Genomic DNA, 18,454 nt, shown 5'->3' on the forward strand with positions numbered 1-18,454 from the left:
TCCCAGAGAAGAGGTTCTGACCAAGTATTTCTGGAGGATAGAGACCTCATCGACCTGGCCTTATAGGGTTTGCTGAGAAGCATAGCTGCTGTCATTGAGTCTACCCGACAACTCCTTACGGACAGAACAAGATCAAGTTCTGATTCCTTCTTGTAACCTCAGTACCTTAAGTGTGAAGTAGTGATTTAATAAATGGACTGAATGCAGAATGAGCTTAAGTATGAAGATGTCTGCCTGACTGGGACATGAAGTCTCAAGCCAGGGCTAAGTATAATCGTTTCTAACAGATCTCATGCCTAAGCTTTTAACTTGTTTAATAAATACTGAGTGCCTACTATGTGCAAGGCATACTGCATGAAAGGGAGAGGAAAACAAGGCAGATAAGGCTGTTCTCAGACTTTTCACTCATTTGGAAGGAGGCACAGTGTTCAGTCGCTCAGTGGTGTCTAACTTTTTGCGACCCCATGGATTGTAGCAGCATACAGGCTGTAAATAAATAACTTCAGAATGACAAATGCTATGAAAAAGGGTAAAACGGAGTGATGTGATAGTAATGGGAAACAGCAATATAGGCAGTCAGAGAAGGCCTTTTCCATTTGCCTGAAGACCTAGAACTAGTGAGGAAGCAGCTATAAGAAGGTCTGGTCTGGAGGAAGAGCATTCTAGGCAGACGGACAGCCAAGCATAAGGGCTAAGGCAAGAATAAACTTGCCAAATTTGAAGAACAAAAAGTCATTGTGACTACAATGATGGTGGTAGATGAGTGTCAATTAGGTAGGCTGGGTCCAGACCACATAGGTCCTTTTAGGCCACAGAAACAAGTTTGGGCTCCTCCCATGCCATTTTGCATACTGTTGCCAAATTAGCATTTCAAGATTAAGGACCTTTCAGATACCTCTTCATCTTAGAAACCTCTCCACATTTCGCAGTACTTCCCAAATATCCTTAGCATGATATTCAAAGCTCTCCATAATCTAACCTCTATAGCCTTTTTTTGATTGTATCCTGACTATAAAGTTCTGACTTCACAATCTGTTCGACCTACTTGTCAGCCCCTGCTCACACACTGAATATATTTTCATCTCACACCTTCCCTTTACATTTTTATCAAAGTAATAGGCATGCATAGACAAATATTAAGAAAACCTTTAACAGCAGTCCTGTTTCATTTCCCTCCCCACCCCCATCCCAGTGTACATTTTTTTTAAGCTCATATTACTTCTTGATTTATACATTCTATAGGTCTTTCAAAAATTTTAATGTATTTATTTATGACTATGCTGGGTCTTCATTGCTGTGAGCAGGCTTTCTCTAGCTGAGGGGCATGGGCTCAGTAGTTGTGGCGCATGGGCTTAGTTGCTCCAAGGCATGTGGGATCTTCCTGGACCAGAGATTGAATCCATGTCCCCTGCATTGGCAGGTGGATTCTTAACCCCTGGACCACCAGGGAAGCCCTTATTTATGCATTCCAGACATTGTTTGTTGATTTCCAATTTTGATTGATGGATTTACCTTTTCTCCACCTCCCCTAACCTCTTAGGATTTTGGTTAAGAAAATATATATAGTACGTAGTATTGACATTTAAATGTTTCCAACTCTTCTTCCTGGCATTAATCATTGCCTTGCTCTTTCATTTGCTTTTCTATATAGTGTACTTATCATTAAGTCTTTCCACATAATCTAATAGCTTCTCAATTCATATTTTACTAATTCAATTAAATGTATTAGATAGCCCATCGGCTTTCTTTTCTGGACCCTTCCATTCCATTGCTCTGGTCCGCACTGCTGGCTGTCTCAGCTTGTGAACAGCTCTCATCCTTTTTTGCATCATTCTCTGAACTCTCTTTACCTCTCCTCTGTGTTGGATCCCAGTTTCCTCAATTTACTCCTTGATAGTAGTAAACACATCCTTTGGTAGTTTCCCTTGCAAGCATGAGAGATAAAAATTTGGGGTGAACTATTATGGAAAAGAATCTGAAAAAAATATATATATTAATATGTATAAAACTGAATGACTTTGCTGTACACCTGAAACTAACACAACATTGTAAACCATCTATACTTCAATAAAAAGTTTTGAAAAAAAATTTTTTAATTGGGGAGAAATTTGAAAAGATGAGAGTATAATTCTGCATTGCAAGTATTAATAATTTTCCTTCAGAATTCTGAGTCATTCCATTGTCTTCTAGCTTCCAGTGTTGCTATTAAGTGATCAGTTTGATCTCTTAATTTGTACAGGACTTGTTTTTAACTCTCTTTGCAAGTCTTTAGGAAGTTCTCTTTATCCCTGGGGGCTCTCAAATTTCTTGGTGATATGCCTTGGTGCTACTCACTGTGCTAGGCATTGGGTGAGTACTTCCCAACTAGAAGTTCAACAATACTTTCTTGAATTATTTAGTAACATCACTACCATTTTTTTCCTGTTGTTTCTGCAACTCCTGCTAGATGTTGGACCTTCTGGATTGATCCTTTTTTCTCCTTTATCATCCACTTTATTTTTAAATGATTTCACCTTTTTGCAATATTTCTTAACATTATTTCCAACCTTTCCCCTATCTCATCATACAGGTAAAATATTCACAATTAAAAGTTCAGTAAGTATATAAGCATGGACATAGTATAATCTCCCTCCTATTTGGTTTTGTACTCCTCCAGTTTTCCAGTAGGAAAAAAATCATTTACCTATTTTTTTCATTTCCAAGAGTTCTTTTGTTCTCCAACTTTTCCTTTTCATACCATTTATTCAAAGACACAATATCTTCCTGAGCTTTGAGAATTATAACATTTTCATCTCTTAAGTTTTCAGAAAGTTACTTTGTGAATTCCTTGGTTTCAATTTTCTGTTTGTTTTGATCTCTATCTTTCATGTTGCAAGGTTCCTCAAATGTCTGGTGGCCCTTAATGGTCTATTCACATTTAAGAGTGAAATACTAAAAAACTAATTCTAAGTTCTGTCCATGTATCAGTTCAGTTCAGTTCAGTCGCTGAGTCGTGTCCGACTCTTTGCGACCCCATGAATCGCATCATGCCAGGCCTCCCTGTCCATCACCAATTCCGAGTTTGCTCAAACTCATGCCCATCAAGTTGGTGATGCCATCCAGCCATCTCATCCTGTTGTCCCCTTCTCCTCCTGCCCCAATCCCTCCCAGCATCTGGGTCTTTTCCAATGAGTCAACTCTTCGCATGATGTATAGGGTTTATTAAATAACCAGCTTCACTGTAGGGTGATGAGTGGGGGAAAGATGGATTTCTTTTTTTCTTGAAACAAAAATGTGTATTTGTGGGCCTTTTGTCTGTAATTGTTTTAGCCTAGGAGCTATGTCAATTCTGCTCACCTTCAGAGCCCTGCTACTCATATACTTTCACTTTATCTTTTTCAATCTAGCCCCTCACTCTCATCCCCACCACGTCTCCTATTAAATCCAGAGGTTCTAAAGGTTTATACTTTCCCTGAGGTTCTGCGATTTCACGGTGCTATTTTTGTTGACTATGCTGGGCACTCACTGACTCTCATCAGTCTAGAAACTCATGACCTTTGGATTTAGGAAACCTTTATAAGTAGTTCTTTGAATTGCCTCCCCACCACTTCTCCAGAGACTAAAGTTCCCATTTCTCACAGAGAAGTAGGGGTAATCACTTGGTTGGATCAGATAAAGTAAGGACCTGGGGGGCTTTTTCTCATACACATCTCAGATTCCCCTCCCCCCAACCCCAGTTCTCAGCCCCAATCTGTACCCCTTCTCCTGAGCCTCTTCTGGGTTCAGAAGGGCACACTGATTTGCCTCTTGTTAACGACCACCTCAGCAGGTAGAGTCCATCTCATTCTGCTCTGTTAGCTCAACTTCCACCTTTCCATTTACTTTTTTCCCCAAATGTTGATGTCTCTCCTTCATTGCTGCCACCTTGTTTTCCTTGTCATGGAGTCACGTGCTTTTTTCGAAGAATTCCTCTGTTGACGTTTGAAAGGGGTTTTGGAGGGAGTAAAAAGCCCATGTGTTCAATCTGCCATACTCAAGTGGAAACCCTTTGCTTTGCTTATAATGTTCCCTTCTACTCTTTTTTTTTTTTAAAGGCCACTCAGGTGTCACAATCCTATAAGCCTTCTCCCTAAGCACCCAAACTAGAAGGAATATCTTCCTTCTAAAAAGTTCTACAGGCCACTTCTGATCTCTGCCACCCACTAGGTATAAATTAGAGGTATTCTACAGTTATTTGTACTTAACTGCCCCTATGAGGTCCATTTGTAACCTTCACATGCTCTCTAGTCACTAGGTCCTGTATTTGACAAAGAAGAAACTGAGATTTACTGAATAAGAAAATAAATTAAGCCAAATCCTAACCACCCTGTTTTCCCCTCTTCAGAAACACTGAGTAATGCCCCTTCACACTCCTGAACACAGTTCAGTATCCCCTTCCTCAGCTTACTCCTTTCTACCCAATTGAAATGAAGAAAGGCAACCATTTTATCTGATATCCAAGAGGGCCACTTGTTACCAGTGACATCTGCCAGAGTTAAGTGTTAACAGAGTGAGGATTATAGGAAAGCAACAAAGAACTGAACAAGATAAAACAGAAGGGCATGTCTCACGGTCCAAGTTAAAGCAGACAATATTGGAACCTGAGAAACTCCAGCTCTAGAGTCTAATAACAAATCCTTGCTCTATCAATTACTACTTATGGGACCTCTATGAACTTTAGACTCATCAGAAAATGGGGATAAGACCTACTTCATAGGGCTGATGTGAAGATTAACTAAAATAACATGTATTAGGGGACTGCCCATTTCAGATTCCTCCTCTATTCTTAAGAATATCCATTGGTGGCCTGAGGTTGTATTTGCATCTGGGGGGAATTTCCCTTCACTGAGACACTGAAAATGGTGAACGAGAAAGAATTCTGGACGAGGCGCAAGTCCTTAGTTTTATCCCCCAAGAGTCATGAGATCTTGAGAAAATTCCCTTATTTTGAAGATGAAGGGTAGCCCTGTTTCCCTGACAGTGGTACTGGATCAACTGGACAGAGCATGTGATGGACTGGCAGGTGGTTAATGGACTTTACATATGGTTGGTATCATCACCCTCTGAAGAAAGTGTTTGGACTAGGACTCTCTATGGAACCTGGTTCAGGCACACCACTCCAGGACCACAAATTGGTCCACAAAGGCTGGAAAAGAATCTAGCCCCTCCACTATCATGACCATGGCAATAGTCAACTAGCGAGGCACCACAGTACCATCTAGTGGCCACAACACCCCTCTTCTCCCTCTCCACCAGGTGGTTAAGGAAAGGCTACCACATCAGAGGTTGAGAACTCTTTGGTCACCTACATCAATGGCTGATCAGTCAGAGTTGGAGAGAAACCAAATATACCCCTCTCTCTGTTTTTTTAATATTAACAAATACAAGCAGCAGAGAGGGCCAACTGTTCTCTGCTATTCCCTGAGGGGAAACCAGAGCACAAAGCTGTTCCTCTGGCCTTCCTCTAACTGCAGGGCCTGCTTAGCTCCTCCTTAGGCAGAGCTGTTATCCAGCCCAACTTCCCTCACCCCGACTCCCCAGTCAGATGGGAGGCACATGGTTGCTGATGGTGGGAAGAACACTGTAGTTCCAGCCTCTGCTCCAGCCTCAGTTCAGATGGTGGTCACTCATCCTTTTGAACTAGTCTCTCACTTGTCCTGGCCCAGAAACCTTGAAGGTAATCAACAACACCCACAGCAGCAGGCAGTGTGACTTCAGTCATCTTCAGATGACTCCTCTTCTGCCTCTTTTAGCCACTGGATGAACCTCTGCAGCTGTAAGGAAGCAGAGTGGAGAGCTACTGAGGGAGACGCACATAACCCTCCTGCTCTCCTTGGTGGATAAACAACCAGAGGCCCAGGGACCAACCACCTGGAGTCTGAGGCCAGGAGCCAGGGAACCAGACAACCACTGTGGTGACAGGAGGGCAGCCTGACTCACCTGCTGGTTCTTGCGCAACTGCTGGCCTTTGTCAGTTACCTCCCTTTGGCTGAACCAGCTCAGAATTGTTTCCTCAGCCAGGATCTCCAGTTGGTAGAAAGCCATCAGTACCTACAGAAGGCCAGCAGAGAAGGTCTCAGGGGCCTTGCAGGGTTGAAGATACAATGGATAACAGAGGAAGAGGCAACAAGATAATCCTACCAGAGGTGCCTTCCTACCAGGCCCTCAGCTGCCTCCTACACACTGTGTAGTCTCCTCCAAAATAGACAAGAGTGAGCTGTTCACTCTGATACTGGGACAGGTCTGACTTCTGTAACCATTGTTGGATAGTGCTCCACACATTCCCAGGACAACCTCCAAATGACTGCCTTACTAGCTTGGCTCCAAGCTGTACTATCCCAGCATGAGCACAACACTACAGGTGGATGAAGCTATTAACCAAACTCCATATGGATTCATGTCAGTCTCTCCTGTGTCTCCATGGAGGTCACCAAAGCCTGTTTCAAAGTAAATGCAGGACTATGTGGCTTGGGGTGGTATTCACCTTGGCCATGGAAGTGCTAAGAGCTTCATGCTCCAAAAAGAAGTCCTCAATGGCTGCCAAAGATTCCAAATGATCAGCGGCGCGCTTTATGTAGTTCCTAAAGACAGGGCTCCAGGCCTTGACCAACTGTGGGAAAGAGGAGAAGCTGCAATAAACTCCTGAGCATGCACCTAGACCTGGACAATAAAGAGAATCAATAATGATAACATGGGTCTTTCAAGACAAGAGGTGGTTGCCTGGTCTAGTGGTTAGGATTTGGCACTTTCGCTGGCATGACCTGGGTTCAATCCCTGATCATGGAACTGAGATCCCGCAAGTCACAAAATTAAAAATTAAAAAAGACGAGAGAGATTATACAGGCTCTGTGGAATTATGTCAGAGGCATCTGGGAGCTGCTGGCAGGACTAGGGAAAAAGAAATTTCCAAGGGAAGGTGAAGGGGGTCAGATACTGCAGGCTGCCTCAAAATATCTGTTCCCAGTCTAAACGTTCACCTTATTCTGGGTCAGATCATTTTCAGTCAGACAGCAGGACAATCCAGTCCATTCTGGGTGTGCCTTTGGGGTCTAGCACCACCTAAATACTGGAATCTCAAAGGCCACTCATTACTGAAACTAACTTGATTCCTCTGGACAGCCAAACCTGCTCTAGAACCCAATCTGTGTCCAGAGGCAAGGAGAAAGGAACCATAAATAACATATATCCCATAAGACCTTCTATTCCTGATTTCCATTAAAGTCAAGCCCCCAAAATGTATTCCTGTCTCCACTCAACCCCTTGTACCCAGCCTCAATCTTTGCTTACGGGAATCAACAGGGCGCAATAGCGGTTTGGGTCTAGTGGGGAATCCATTTGTTGCAGTGGGAACTCCAGGACCACATGGCTCAGTACTTGCATCACTTCCTTCAGGCTTATGTTGTAGGCATACCTGTGGGGAGACTGGGGTGACACCAGGGCCTTCACTGGCCCTTTCAGCATACTGTAGGACTATGACTTTGGCAGGACATTGAGGAAGAGGAAGTCAGATGCAACATGGAAAGGGAGGATTTTGGAAGGAAGAAGTCTATGCTGAGGCTAGAATAATGTTCTCCCTGTTTCAAATGCGACCAGCCTTGTCCAGTTGGGATGTCAAGGGAACACGTTCCTATTTGGGGAAGAATCAGGAGAGAACCTCCACCACCTGGGATTACCCCGAGGTGATGAGAACAGGGAGGGGCTGCTCTTACTTGAGAGAGTTTATCTCTAGGACTAGATTGTCACAAGAAATGTTCTCCTCCTTGCCCCGCTGTAGTGTTCCCAGGACTTCATTCTGAAACACTGAAATCAAAGCAAGAGTAAGTTCATGGGCCGATATTGCTCCAGGATGCTTTAAGTCATCCAGTCCTCACTTTATGCCCAACCAAACTGGAGGTTTTCCTCTTTTGTCCCAGACACTGCTCCCTTGGCCACGTACCTTTGATGTCATCCATCTGTGGGGAGCCTGCCCGGCTGTCTAGTTCTTCAGAATCCATACTTCGCTCACTTTCAGTTTCACTCTCTTCTTCCATGTTGATTTTGAGTCCTGGGAGTCCAGCGGGGGTGAGAAAAAAGAAAACGAGAGAGCCACTGACAGAGAGCAATATATCTGCTCTGTCTGCATGAATACATTAATGAACAAGCAGTCTGATTCTGATCCCCTGGTGAAGAAAATGGCAACTCCCTCCAGTATTTTTGCCTGGAGAATCCTATGGACAGAGAAGCCTGGCAGGCTACAGTCCATGGGGCCATAAGAGTCAGACATGACTTAGGGACTAAACCACTGCCAGTCTGATTCTGAAGTGTTCAAACTCCCTCAAAATAATCTGATTTAGATGGTGGGTGGCAGGAATGAGGCCTAGCTCACCCCATAGATTCTGCCGTAGTTCCTCCTCTTCCTCCATGTTCATGTCTGCAGCTTTCCAGAGGTAGCCCTGGCCTGCAACTCCAACTTCTGCTGGATTGTAACCTGGAAAAGACACTGATCTTTAGCAAGGGCCCAAGAGAAGCACCAACCCCTTAGGAGGAAACACTGGTATTTCTATGGGGCAGAGACACACAGATGCCCCACACCTGCTGAGTCTCACACCTTTCAGCTTCATTTTCTCCTTTTCTTGGTCAGCCCCAGAATCATCACTGAACTGACCATCATCCTCATCATCCTCTGCATCTGGAGGGTGCAAAGAGATCACCGAGCCCTCAGGCAGCGTGATATCTGGGCCTACTACCACCTGGAGGAGAAAAAAGGAATGGGTGGCACAGATCCATTAATGTGTGGGAAAAGTACTCCCAGCAAAGGAGAGTGACTTTACTTAGCCAAGTAGAAAGCAAATGAAACCACTGGATTGGGAATTTCAATTCAGGCTGGATTTGGTGGACATAGGCACTTTCTGGCTCAGCATAACCACCACTCAGCTCATGGCCTATGTGCCATGTGGAGCAGGTCTTACCTGGGAAGTGAGGACACAGCGAGGCTTCAGTGTAACATTTTCCTTGACCTCAGCATTGTCACAGAGCAGAGACTGATGAATCTGTGCTCTAGCAGCCACTCGGACACCCTGCCACAGGAAGGCCTGGTCCAGCACCACATTATCACCTGGCTCAGGATAGGAAAGACTCCTGGTCACCCACGGCTCCAATTCCAGACCAGACCACTTCTCAGACCATTTGTGGAGAATGGGGATGACTGACACCAGCAGAGCTCCCATCCAGCTCTACTACTCCATCCCCAAATCACCATAAATTCCCTCTCCCTCTCTAAGCTCAGGCCAGAGACCCGGAACATTGCTCAGCCTGACTATCCTCCACCAGGTTTACAACAATTTGACTATATACTGGACTTAAGAACCCGAGAACCTTTAAGATTTCTGGAGATCCCTTGAACTCAAGAACCTTATTAGAATCACACTCATGTCTAAAAGTAGAACCAAATTATTCTACCTCTTCTGGTACATTTTAAAGTCAGAATCTTATTGTGCTCTTAATGGGGTAGTTCCATTAGAAGGATCACTTTCTTATAACTAAAGTGAGTTATTAAGAGTATAAAGAACACTAGACTTGGAATCAAGTCTCTGCATTGCGTCTTATGAGCCATGACCTTGGGGGAGGACAACCCCTTTTAGCCTTTTTGATTATCTCTAAAACTTATCTATAAATAATACCTACCTCATAAGGTTTTGGTGAGGATTAAATGAAATAAAGTACGCAGAAGCCCTTTGTAAACTGCAATGTACTAAACAGGTGTTATTGCATGTTAATTATCCCAGTTGGTCCTGAATGTGAATACAGGGTACCCTGGAATGTGAAGAGTCACCCAATAATAGGCTCACAGACCACAGATTAAAAGTATCACTATTTTTACACCCCTGTTCCTTCCTTTATTAAGGCAGCCATTCTAGTTCCTTATTCTCAGGGACTAACCCTCTGTATCCTTTTCTGGACTCATGGGGTTCCCCCAAGTTCCTGTTCCTAGGATGACCAGCTTGACCTCCCTACCAATACTCACCAATGTGACAGCCAGGGCCAATGACACTATTAGTGATGGAGCAATTGCTGCCAATAACAGTGCCAGAGCCTAAGAGCACATTTTCCTCCAGGATGCTGCCATGGCCCAGGCTGACCTCAGGCCCTCGGTAGATGTTATGTCGGGAGTGAGTGCAGCTCTGGGCTGTGCTGTCAGTGAAGTTAGCCTCTGGGGTGAGAGGGTAGACCCATCGGCGGATGACATCCGCACAGACAGCAGCATACATGTGTAGGTTGGAGACCCGGGCACCATATTCCTTAGTTGTCACATGCATGTGGATCTGGTTTCCTAAGATCTAAGTGCGGAGAAAAAAGAGAGGTCACTCAAGCAAGCAAGACAGAAAGAACATCCCCCAGTATAATTCTCTTCTAACTTCCTTAAACTCCCCACTGCTTCTTAGTGTCACAGCCAAGTGGCCTGAGACTTTTCTCTGTACTGCTTCCCTCTCACCTCCAGCTATTTTCCTTCCAGCTCAATAAAATATAAGACGAGACCAAAAGTCTCCCCACCTACCCAAGGGAAAACAAACTTTCACATTATGTGTAACGGTGGATAGTCATGTTTTTAGCAATCAATTTGTTGATTTTGAGATTTTTTTAACACGTCACTGGTGGTCAGATGGTATTAGGGATCTGCCAAAAACAAAAAATGAATCTTCTGCTTTTGTGTGTCAGTGGGGTCTACTGTCCCTGAAGTTGGTTAAAATAAAAAAGCAAATGAAGAAAGAGAGGAAAAAAGAGGGGGGGTGGGGAAACCAAAAGTTATCAGCGCAAGGTAATATTACAGCCCTCTTCTAAAGAGGCACTGGGAGCCTTTTATTACCTCCTCATTTACTAACAGGCCTCGCACAAAGTCATCTCGTGTTTGGTAGTCGAAGTTGTCTGTAAATAGTTGAGCAACCTGTGTGGAGAAGTCAGAGGGGGCTAAGGTTAAGTACTACTCTCTGGAAGCAAACATAGCCCCCTGGAGACATAGCAGATACTATGACAGCAGGACATGGGCCAGAATCCCAAAAAAGTCTGCCAATGAGCTATTGGGGTCAAGATGACAACACCTCTTTGCTATAGAGCAGATAAGAGAGAGAGGGAGAAGAAATATACCTTCGCCACTTAAGGGGGTGGTAATATACCCTCGGAGTTTTACTCTGTGGATATGCAGCCTTTGCTCTGAGGAGCTCACCTGAGGAGAGCAGATGCTGATATGACAATCAAGTAAATCATAGCGAATCTCCACTCCATCTCCACTGCCCTGGAACAAGCTCTGTGGGGAGAAGTTACAAGGACTTTAACTCATCTCTCCTGCTGAAGCTTGTCACCTTCCCACTTCAAGGACCCCAGATAACCACATACCAGAGGGAAAGAAAAACGTCGGAGGCCTTGGGTCTTCTGGAAATGGAGCACCTGATTTGTGGCACTATCCACAGCCACTACCACGTTGTCCTCATGACAACGAGTTGGGTGGCTGGGGGATGACTCCTTGAAGATCATCGTCATCACAGATACATTTTTTTCTAGCTTCCGCCTTAACCTATAAAGGACAGAAAGGAGAGCTGTAAAACAGCAGTCCTAGGGCTCTGTTGGTCCCAAACCCCACCTCTACTGTTTTCCCATCCTGACCTGTGTTCTTCCAGGGCTCTGGTAATGTTGATGTTTGAGATGACATCCCCATACACCAGAAGGAAGTCAGAGCGCACCAAGGCCTTAGCATCAACATCACGGAGAACATCCCCCAGTGATCTATACAGCTCTGATGTAATTATTCGAACCACATTGAGAGATGTTGGGCGGCACCACTTGGATTTCCTAAGGGAAGGGAGGGGTGAGGGGAATGAATAAACCAAACACAAAGATCATGCAGAGCTTCCCTATCCACCCCCCCCCCTGCCCGCCCCCCGCCATTCAACATTCACACTCCTTTGCTGTGATTTTTTGGAGTTTCTGCCAGCGTCCTCAACTTCAAAGAGATTAATGAACTATAATTAATGGTTTCAGTATAGTGTCACCAATCTTGTTTTATGGGTTAGAGAAGCATGGCTATTTCCTCTCCATTCCCTGACTCATCCCCAAACATGGATTTGAACTAAAAATGCAGCTGAGACTTAGGTTATTCGAAGTATTCTAGGGACAAACTTTTCTCTTAAAGCTCCTATCAAATTCAGGAGCTGTCTGATGGAGATCATGCTAATCCTAGTCTTTATTTCCTAAGCTTCCCTAAATCCTGAGAGTCACTCTTTTTCAAGAAGATTTCACTCAATATTTGTTAAGTGTTTACTATGTGCTTGGTACTAAGCTAGGTACCAGGAATACAAAGATGAGGAAGAGTTCAACATTTAGAAGCTCAGTGGAAAAACAAAGATGTTACTCTTGTAACTGGCATATTGGAGCCACCAAATAAAAAGCAAAACTCACTGGGACTAAACTTTATGAGATTCAGAAAAAATTCAAATGCTGTTCTTTAATCTTTGTCACAGTTTCAGCTGCTCACCTCCTAAGTGAAGAGAATGCCCTTAGACCTTATGATGGGATACAAATAGACACATTTTTCTCCCTCATGATTTCCCCTTAGTTACATTCATTCTAAGGAAACCAGGGAAAAATGGTGAAACATGGAAAGAAAAGTTGCAGAGCCTTACAGTAAATGTTCCTTGATTTGAGCAGCTTTCCAGCAACAAAAGACAAAGGTTTCCTGTACGCCTGTGGCAGTCAGAAATTCCAGAGTGTAGTCAATTAGTGCCACATTGGCCAGGGGCAAGAGGACCTGGAGGGTAAGAGACAAAAAAAAGTGTGAAGACTTGTTTTCTGTGAGGATCCTCTGAGAACCATTCTTTCTCCCACTTCAACCACAATTTCACTCCTCTGTCAGAATTTTCAAACACTAGTTTCATCTTTCCTATTTAAAAGTAATCAGGCTCCTGCCTTTGATGTTCATGGCATGCTCTAAACATGAGTCTGCAGTGCTTAGTTGTTCAGTCATGTCCAATGTCCAACTCTGCAACCCCATGGACTGCAGCCCACCAGGCTCCTCTGGCCAAGGGGATTCTCCAGGCAAGAAAATTGGGAATGGGTTACCATGCCCTTCTCTAGGGAATCTTTACAACCCAGGGATCGAACGCAGGTCTCCCGCATTGCAGGCAGATTCTTTACCATCTGAGCCACCAGGGAAGTCCAAGAATACATACCCAAGGGAGTGGGTAGCATATCCCTTATCCAGGAGAATTTCCCCACCTAGGAATCAAACCGAGATCTCCTGCATTGCAGGCAGATTCTTTACCAGCTGAGCTATTTGGGAAGCCCAAACATGAGTCTAATGTGTTGCAATCTGGATACAAAAAGCATGGGATCTACTTGCTTAGCATCAGACAGAGCTGATACAGAACAGACAACCCTGATTTCTAATACTAGAAATCAGTCATACCTCCAGAAACTTAAAACACCAATAAGGCCTTTTTCCCTGTAAGATTTCCTTCCTTGATCTCTTTCTAACAGCCAGGGGCTAGCCATCCCAATCAGCTGCCCAAAACAAATAGCCAGTTAGACTATTTGGAGGTGGGGTGGGGAGTCAAAGACGGTTTTCACTGAACCGAATGTAAGTCCTTTTCTTTGAAATGGGAACTGCTGAGGAACCCAGCAATCACTAGGAGTAGCTCAGTCCAATTCCCCAGTGTCTAGACAATACAGGGGATTCTGGCAACCAGCCACTGAACCCGTTCTGTTCTCCTAGTGAGAGATGGCACTGACTGTCATCAAAACCCGGAAAGAAAAAAAGCACACTGTACAAGATCCAAAACAGCTGTTACTATGGGATCAGACCAGTCTGCTCCTTTTTAAGGCACAGGACCTCCCTTTTGGAGGCAAAAGGAGGTGACATTCTCTTTCACCTAAGAATCTCTTTTTTCCTCTGCATAAAAGCGGCGCAGCCTCCTCTTGAGGCACTGAATCCTCGTGTGAAGGCTTCTCACAAGCATTGGTCCGAGGTTAGTCCTGCGGGCCTCCCAAACCTGGAGGCGAACAGCACTACGCGTGCCCAAATCTGCCAGCCACTCACTTGGTCAGGCAGTCATCAAGGCTTTTGACGGTCTCTCCGCCTTCCTCCTAACCAGGTAAACCCGATTTCTGGGAAAGAGAGTAGGAACAAGTCCTTCCAGAGGCCGCCTCACCACACAGCTGAAAGTATAACTTGCCCTAGCCCTGCCACCTCAAGGCCCTCCGGCAGCTCTCGAGCGCGTCGCTCACCCGAGGCTGGTCCTTGGAGATGGGGAAGAAGCGGCGGTTGAAGCTGTCGGCCACCAGAACTGCTTGTAGGGTAGGCGGCGGTTCCTCCTCCGCCCCTCTGGCTGCCCCACCGCTGCCGCTGCCGCCACCGACTCCCGGTCCGCCGCCGCCGCGCTTGTTGACCCGACTGGCCAAGGCATCAGGCGGCGCCACCACAGTGGCCGCCATCTTCTCTCACGGCCACCACTTCCGCACGGAAACTGACACGGCACGCAGTAAGGGACAAAAAGATCCAGCACTCGAAATGTGAAGGAGCAGCGAAAGGAGGGAGGGAGGGGCCGAGGGCAGAAGAATGCGCATGCGTCTCCCCTAGGTCTGCCTAAGGGCTGAGCTGAGAGGCAGAGAGGAGTAGGGCCCAGCGGTGCGGGTGGCGGCTAGTTGAGCCACCCGGGCGGCGAGGAGGGGTTTTATGGGGTGCAAGTGTTGCCGCCATCATTTGTTCCCTAGCAAACTGACGTTCTTAGGGGATAATGAGACTCGTACTCTCTGCGAAGCGGCTCTCGATGTGTAATCTCCACTCCGTGCCTGCGTGCTAAGACACTTCAGTCGTGTCCAATTCTTTGCGACCCTATAGACTGTAACCTTCCAGGCTTCTCTGTCCATGGGGATTCTCCAAGCAAGAGTACTGGATTGGTTGCCATGCCCTCCTTCAGGGGATTTTCCGCACCCAGGGATCGAACCTGCGTCACTTGTCTCCTGCTTCTGCAGGCGGGTTCTTTATCACAAGCTCCCAGCACATTAAACATTGTGGTCCTCCATTTTCTTTCTCCTCACCTAATGTGAGCCGGTACCTTGGGGAGCCCAGACCGAGTAAGACATTCCTTACCCTCAGGGCACTCACAAGTCTACATAAATACAGAACGTGGAATAGTAGGGAGAGTGGTGATTCTATTAATATTAAGCGCTGATTGTGGCTGGGAATAATAAAAAGCATTATCGCACTTAGTTCGTCATACGTCTCTGTGAGAACGTTTTATTCATTCGTTCAACAAACATTTTTTGAAGTCTCGGTGGACCCCACTGGATTAAGTGGAAAAACTGGTGTTGGAACTCGATCAGTGTGAGATTATAGCTCCATAATCTTTCTGCCAAATTATGTGTGGCTAAAATTTTATTCTTTTATGACGTCTTCATTTATTCAGTCTGTCGGCATTTGTTGAAACCCTACTCTGTGTCTTAATCAGATTGGAAATAAATTTGGAACCAAGAACTGTATAAAGTTGAGTTGGACGTAAACCGCAAGATTGGAGTCTTGAGAGGTGCGGCACCCTGAGGGAACGAGGCCGTGACTGCGGTGCATCAGCCAGGCCTGCCGAAGTGCGGGACCTTGGGGACACAGTGGAAGTGGGGTGAGGCAGCTTGAGTGTCTTTTGGTTGGAAGGAGCTTTCCAGCAAGGCAGCGCGCTCCTTCAACAGGAGAACTATTGGTGTTTCACCATGTGACAAAGTTTCTGCAAGGGTCTTTACCACCCGTGGCCGCGTTGCATGTCGGGATTCGGAGTTCCAACGGCTGAGATTTGTTTCCTCGCAGCGGCTGTGGCTTGGCCCGCGTTCTTCAGGAACACTCCTCGTGGGTCTAGTGGGCCTTGTCATTTCTTCCCTCTACCAGTTAGTGACGGTGCTGAATGAAAACTATTTCTTCAGAATTTTGGAAAATTTAGCTTGGAGAAGAAAAGGCAGACGGCAACTCAGTAAATGTTTTCAATTAAGTGAGTATACATTGCAGAAGATGTTTGACTATCCTACAAACCCACAGGAAGAAAGAGAAAAGAGGGGTGAGTAAATAAACAGGATGCACACAGAAGGGGGTTGTGTGGGGGTGTGATGAGGGTATGGAAAGTCCAATTGTAGAAAATTTTAAATGACTTCAGACACTTCAGAAAGTGCTGGCTCAGAAGGTAAAGAATCCGCCTGCAATGCAGGAGACGCGGGTTCGATCCCTGGGTGGGGAAGATCCCCTGGCGAAGGAAATGGCAACCGACTTCAGTATTCTTGCCTGGAGAGTCCCATGGACAGAGAAGCCTGGCAAGATACAGTCCATGAGGTCACAGAGAGTCAGATAAGACTGATGGAGGAACACTTTCACCTCAGAAAGTGTGAGTGGTAAATCCAGGCCTTGTAATTCTATAGACCGGTAGCTGGATAGATAAGGTTTTAACAGATGTCTCTTACAGAGACTCTTTCTTGACCTGTTGATTTTTTCTTCTTTTTTTTTTGCTTCCAAAACTTAACAACAATAGAACAAAAATGGGCAAAAGACTTGAATGGGCATTTCTCGAAAAAAGTTATACAAATGGCCAGCAAGCACATGAAAGGTGTTTAGCATGATTAATCATTGTGTGCTGTGCTGTGCTTAGTCACTCAGTCGTGTTGGACTCTTTGCAAGCCCATGCACTGTAGCCTGCCAGGCTCCTCTCTTCATGGGGATTCTCCAAGCAAGAATACTGAAGTGGGTTGCCATGCCCTCCTCGATTAATCATTTAGTAAGTGCAAATCAAGACTACAATGAAATATCACCTCATACTCATTAGGATTATTGTTATCAAAACAAACAAACAAACAAACCCAGAAAATAAGAGGCATTAGTGAGGTGGTGGAGAAATTGGAATCTTTATATACTATTGGTGGAAATGTAAAGTGGTGCAGGTTCTATGGAAAACAGTATGGTGGTTCTTCAAAAAATGAAACATACAATTACTATGTTTCCAGCAATTCTACATCTCCGATATATACCCCAAAAAAGTGAAAAAAGGGACTCAGATATATATATATATATATATTCATGTTCATAGCAGCATTATTTATTCATGATAGTTAAAACGTGGAAGCAACCCAAGTGAATGAATAGATAAACAAAAGGTACTGTATATATACAGTAGAATATGATTCAGCCTTAAAAAGGAAGGAAATTCTGACATATGCTACAAGGTAGATGAAACTCCATTGTGGACATTATGCTTTGTGAAATAAGTCAGAAAAAAGACAAATACTATAGAATTCCATTTATATGAGATACTTAGAGTAGTCAAAATCATATAAACAGATAGCAGAATGGTTGGGGCTAAGAGAAGGAGGAGAAAATGGGGAGTTATTTATGGGTATAGCATTTCAATTTCACAACATAAAAAGAGTTATGTGCAAGGATGGTGGTGATAGTAGCACAACAAAGTGAATGTACTTAAGGCTACTGAACTGTACACTAAAAAATGGTTAAAATAGTAAATTTTGTATTATGTATACTTTACTAAAATAAAAAAATTGGGGGAAAAAAAGCTTTCTGGAAACCACAAATTAACAAACCACACACATACATACACACACACACATAACACATACAAAAACTACATAACAAAGTAAAAATTTCTTCCTCTACTTTTCTCACTCTATACAACTCCCAGAGTTATAACCATTACATTTCATGGGTATTCTTTCTATTTCCCTGCTAAGTTTATCTATCTAGGCATAGAGTTATATGCCTAAGCACACATACACACACACACCATTTTCATGTATTCAAATATATATATATATATAAGAGTTCCAGATGTACAAGCTGGATTAAGAAAAGGGAGAGGAACCAGAGATCAAACCAACATTCATTGGATCATAGAGAAAGCAGGGGAATTACAGAAAAACATCTACTTCTGCTTCATTGACTATGCTAAAACCTTTGACTGTGTGGATCACAATAAACTGTGGATAGTTCTTAAAGAGATGGGAATACTAGATCACCTTACCTGTCTCCTAAGAAACCTGTATGTGCATCAAGGAACAACAGTTGGAACCAGACACAGAAAAATGGACTGGTTCAAAATTGGGAAAGGAGTATGACAAAGTTGTATATTGTCACCCTGTTTATTTAACTTATATGCAGAGGACATCATGTGAAATATTGGGCTGGATGAATTACAAACTTCAATCAAGATTGCTGGAGAAATATCCTCAGATATGCAGATGCAGATTTCTCTCTAATCTTAGAAAGTGAAGAGGGACTAAAAAGCCTCTTGATGAGGGTTAAAGAGGAGAGTGAAAAAGTTGGCTTAAAATTCAACATTCCAAAAACTAAGATCGTGGCATCTGGTCCCATCACTTCATGGCAAATAGAAGGGGAAAAAGTGGAAACAGTGACAGATTTTATGTTCTT

The 18,454-nt window shown here is 44.3% G+C and overlaps 1 protein-coding gene across 1 annotated transcript; it reads right to left on the bottom strand.

Moving 5' to 3' along the window:
- Positions 1-5,367: 5,367 nt before the first annotated feature.
- On the bottom strand, positions 5,368-14,574 carry EIF2B5 (eukaryotic translation initiation factor 2B subunit epsilon). Its single transcript, XM_043473567.1, has 16 exons — positions 14,272-14,574; positions 12,672-12,796; positions 11,656-11,841; positions 11,389-11,566; positions 11,219-11,299; positions 10,862-10,939; positions 10,022-10,334; positions 8,967-9,112; positions 8,606-8,747; positions 8,384-8,485; positions 7,955-8,062; positions 7,728-7,818; positions 7,306-7,429; positions 6,503-6,628; positions 5,959-6,069; positions 5,368-5,792 (listed from the first exon to the last, which is right to left on the bottom strand). Exons 1-16 carry the CDS (start codon positions 14,476-14,478, stop codon positions 5,733-5,735), a joined length of 2,178 nt encoding a protein of 725 aa, XP_043329502.1. The 5' UTR covers positions 14,479-14,574; the 3' UTR covers positions 5,368-5,732.
- Positions 14,575-18,454: the final 3,880 nt, after the last annotated feature.

This window comes from Cervus canadensis, chromosome 7 (genome assembly GCF_019320065.1).
Source record: "Cervus canadensis isolate Bull #8, Minnesota chromosome 7, ASM1932006v1, whole genome shotgun sequence".
NCBI lineage: Eukaryota > Metazoa > Chordata > Mammalia > Artiodactyla > Cervidae > Cervus > Cervus canadensis.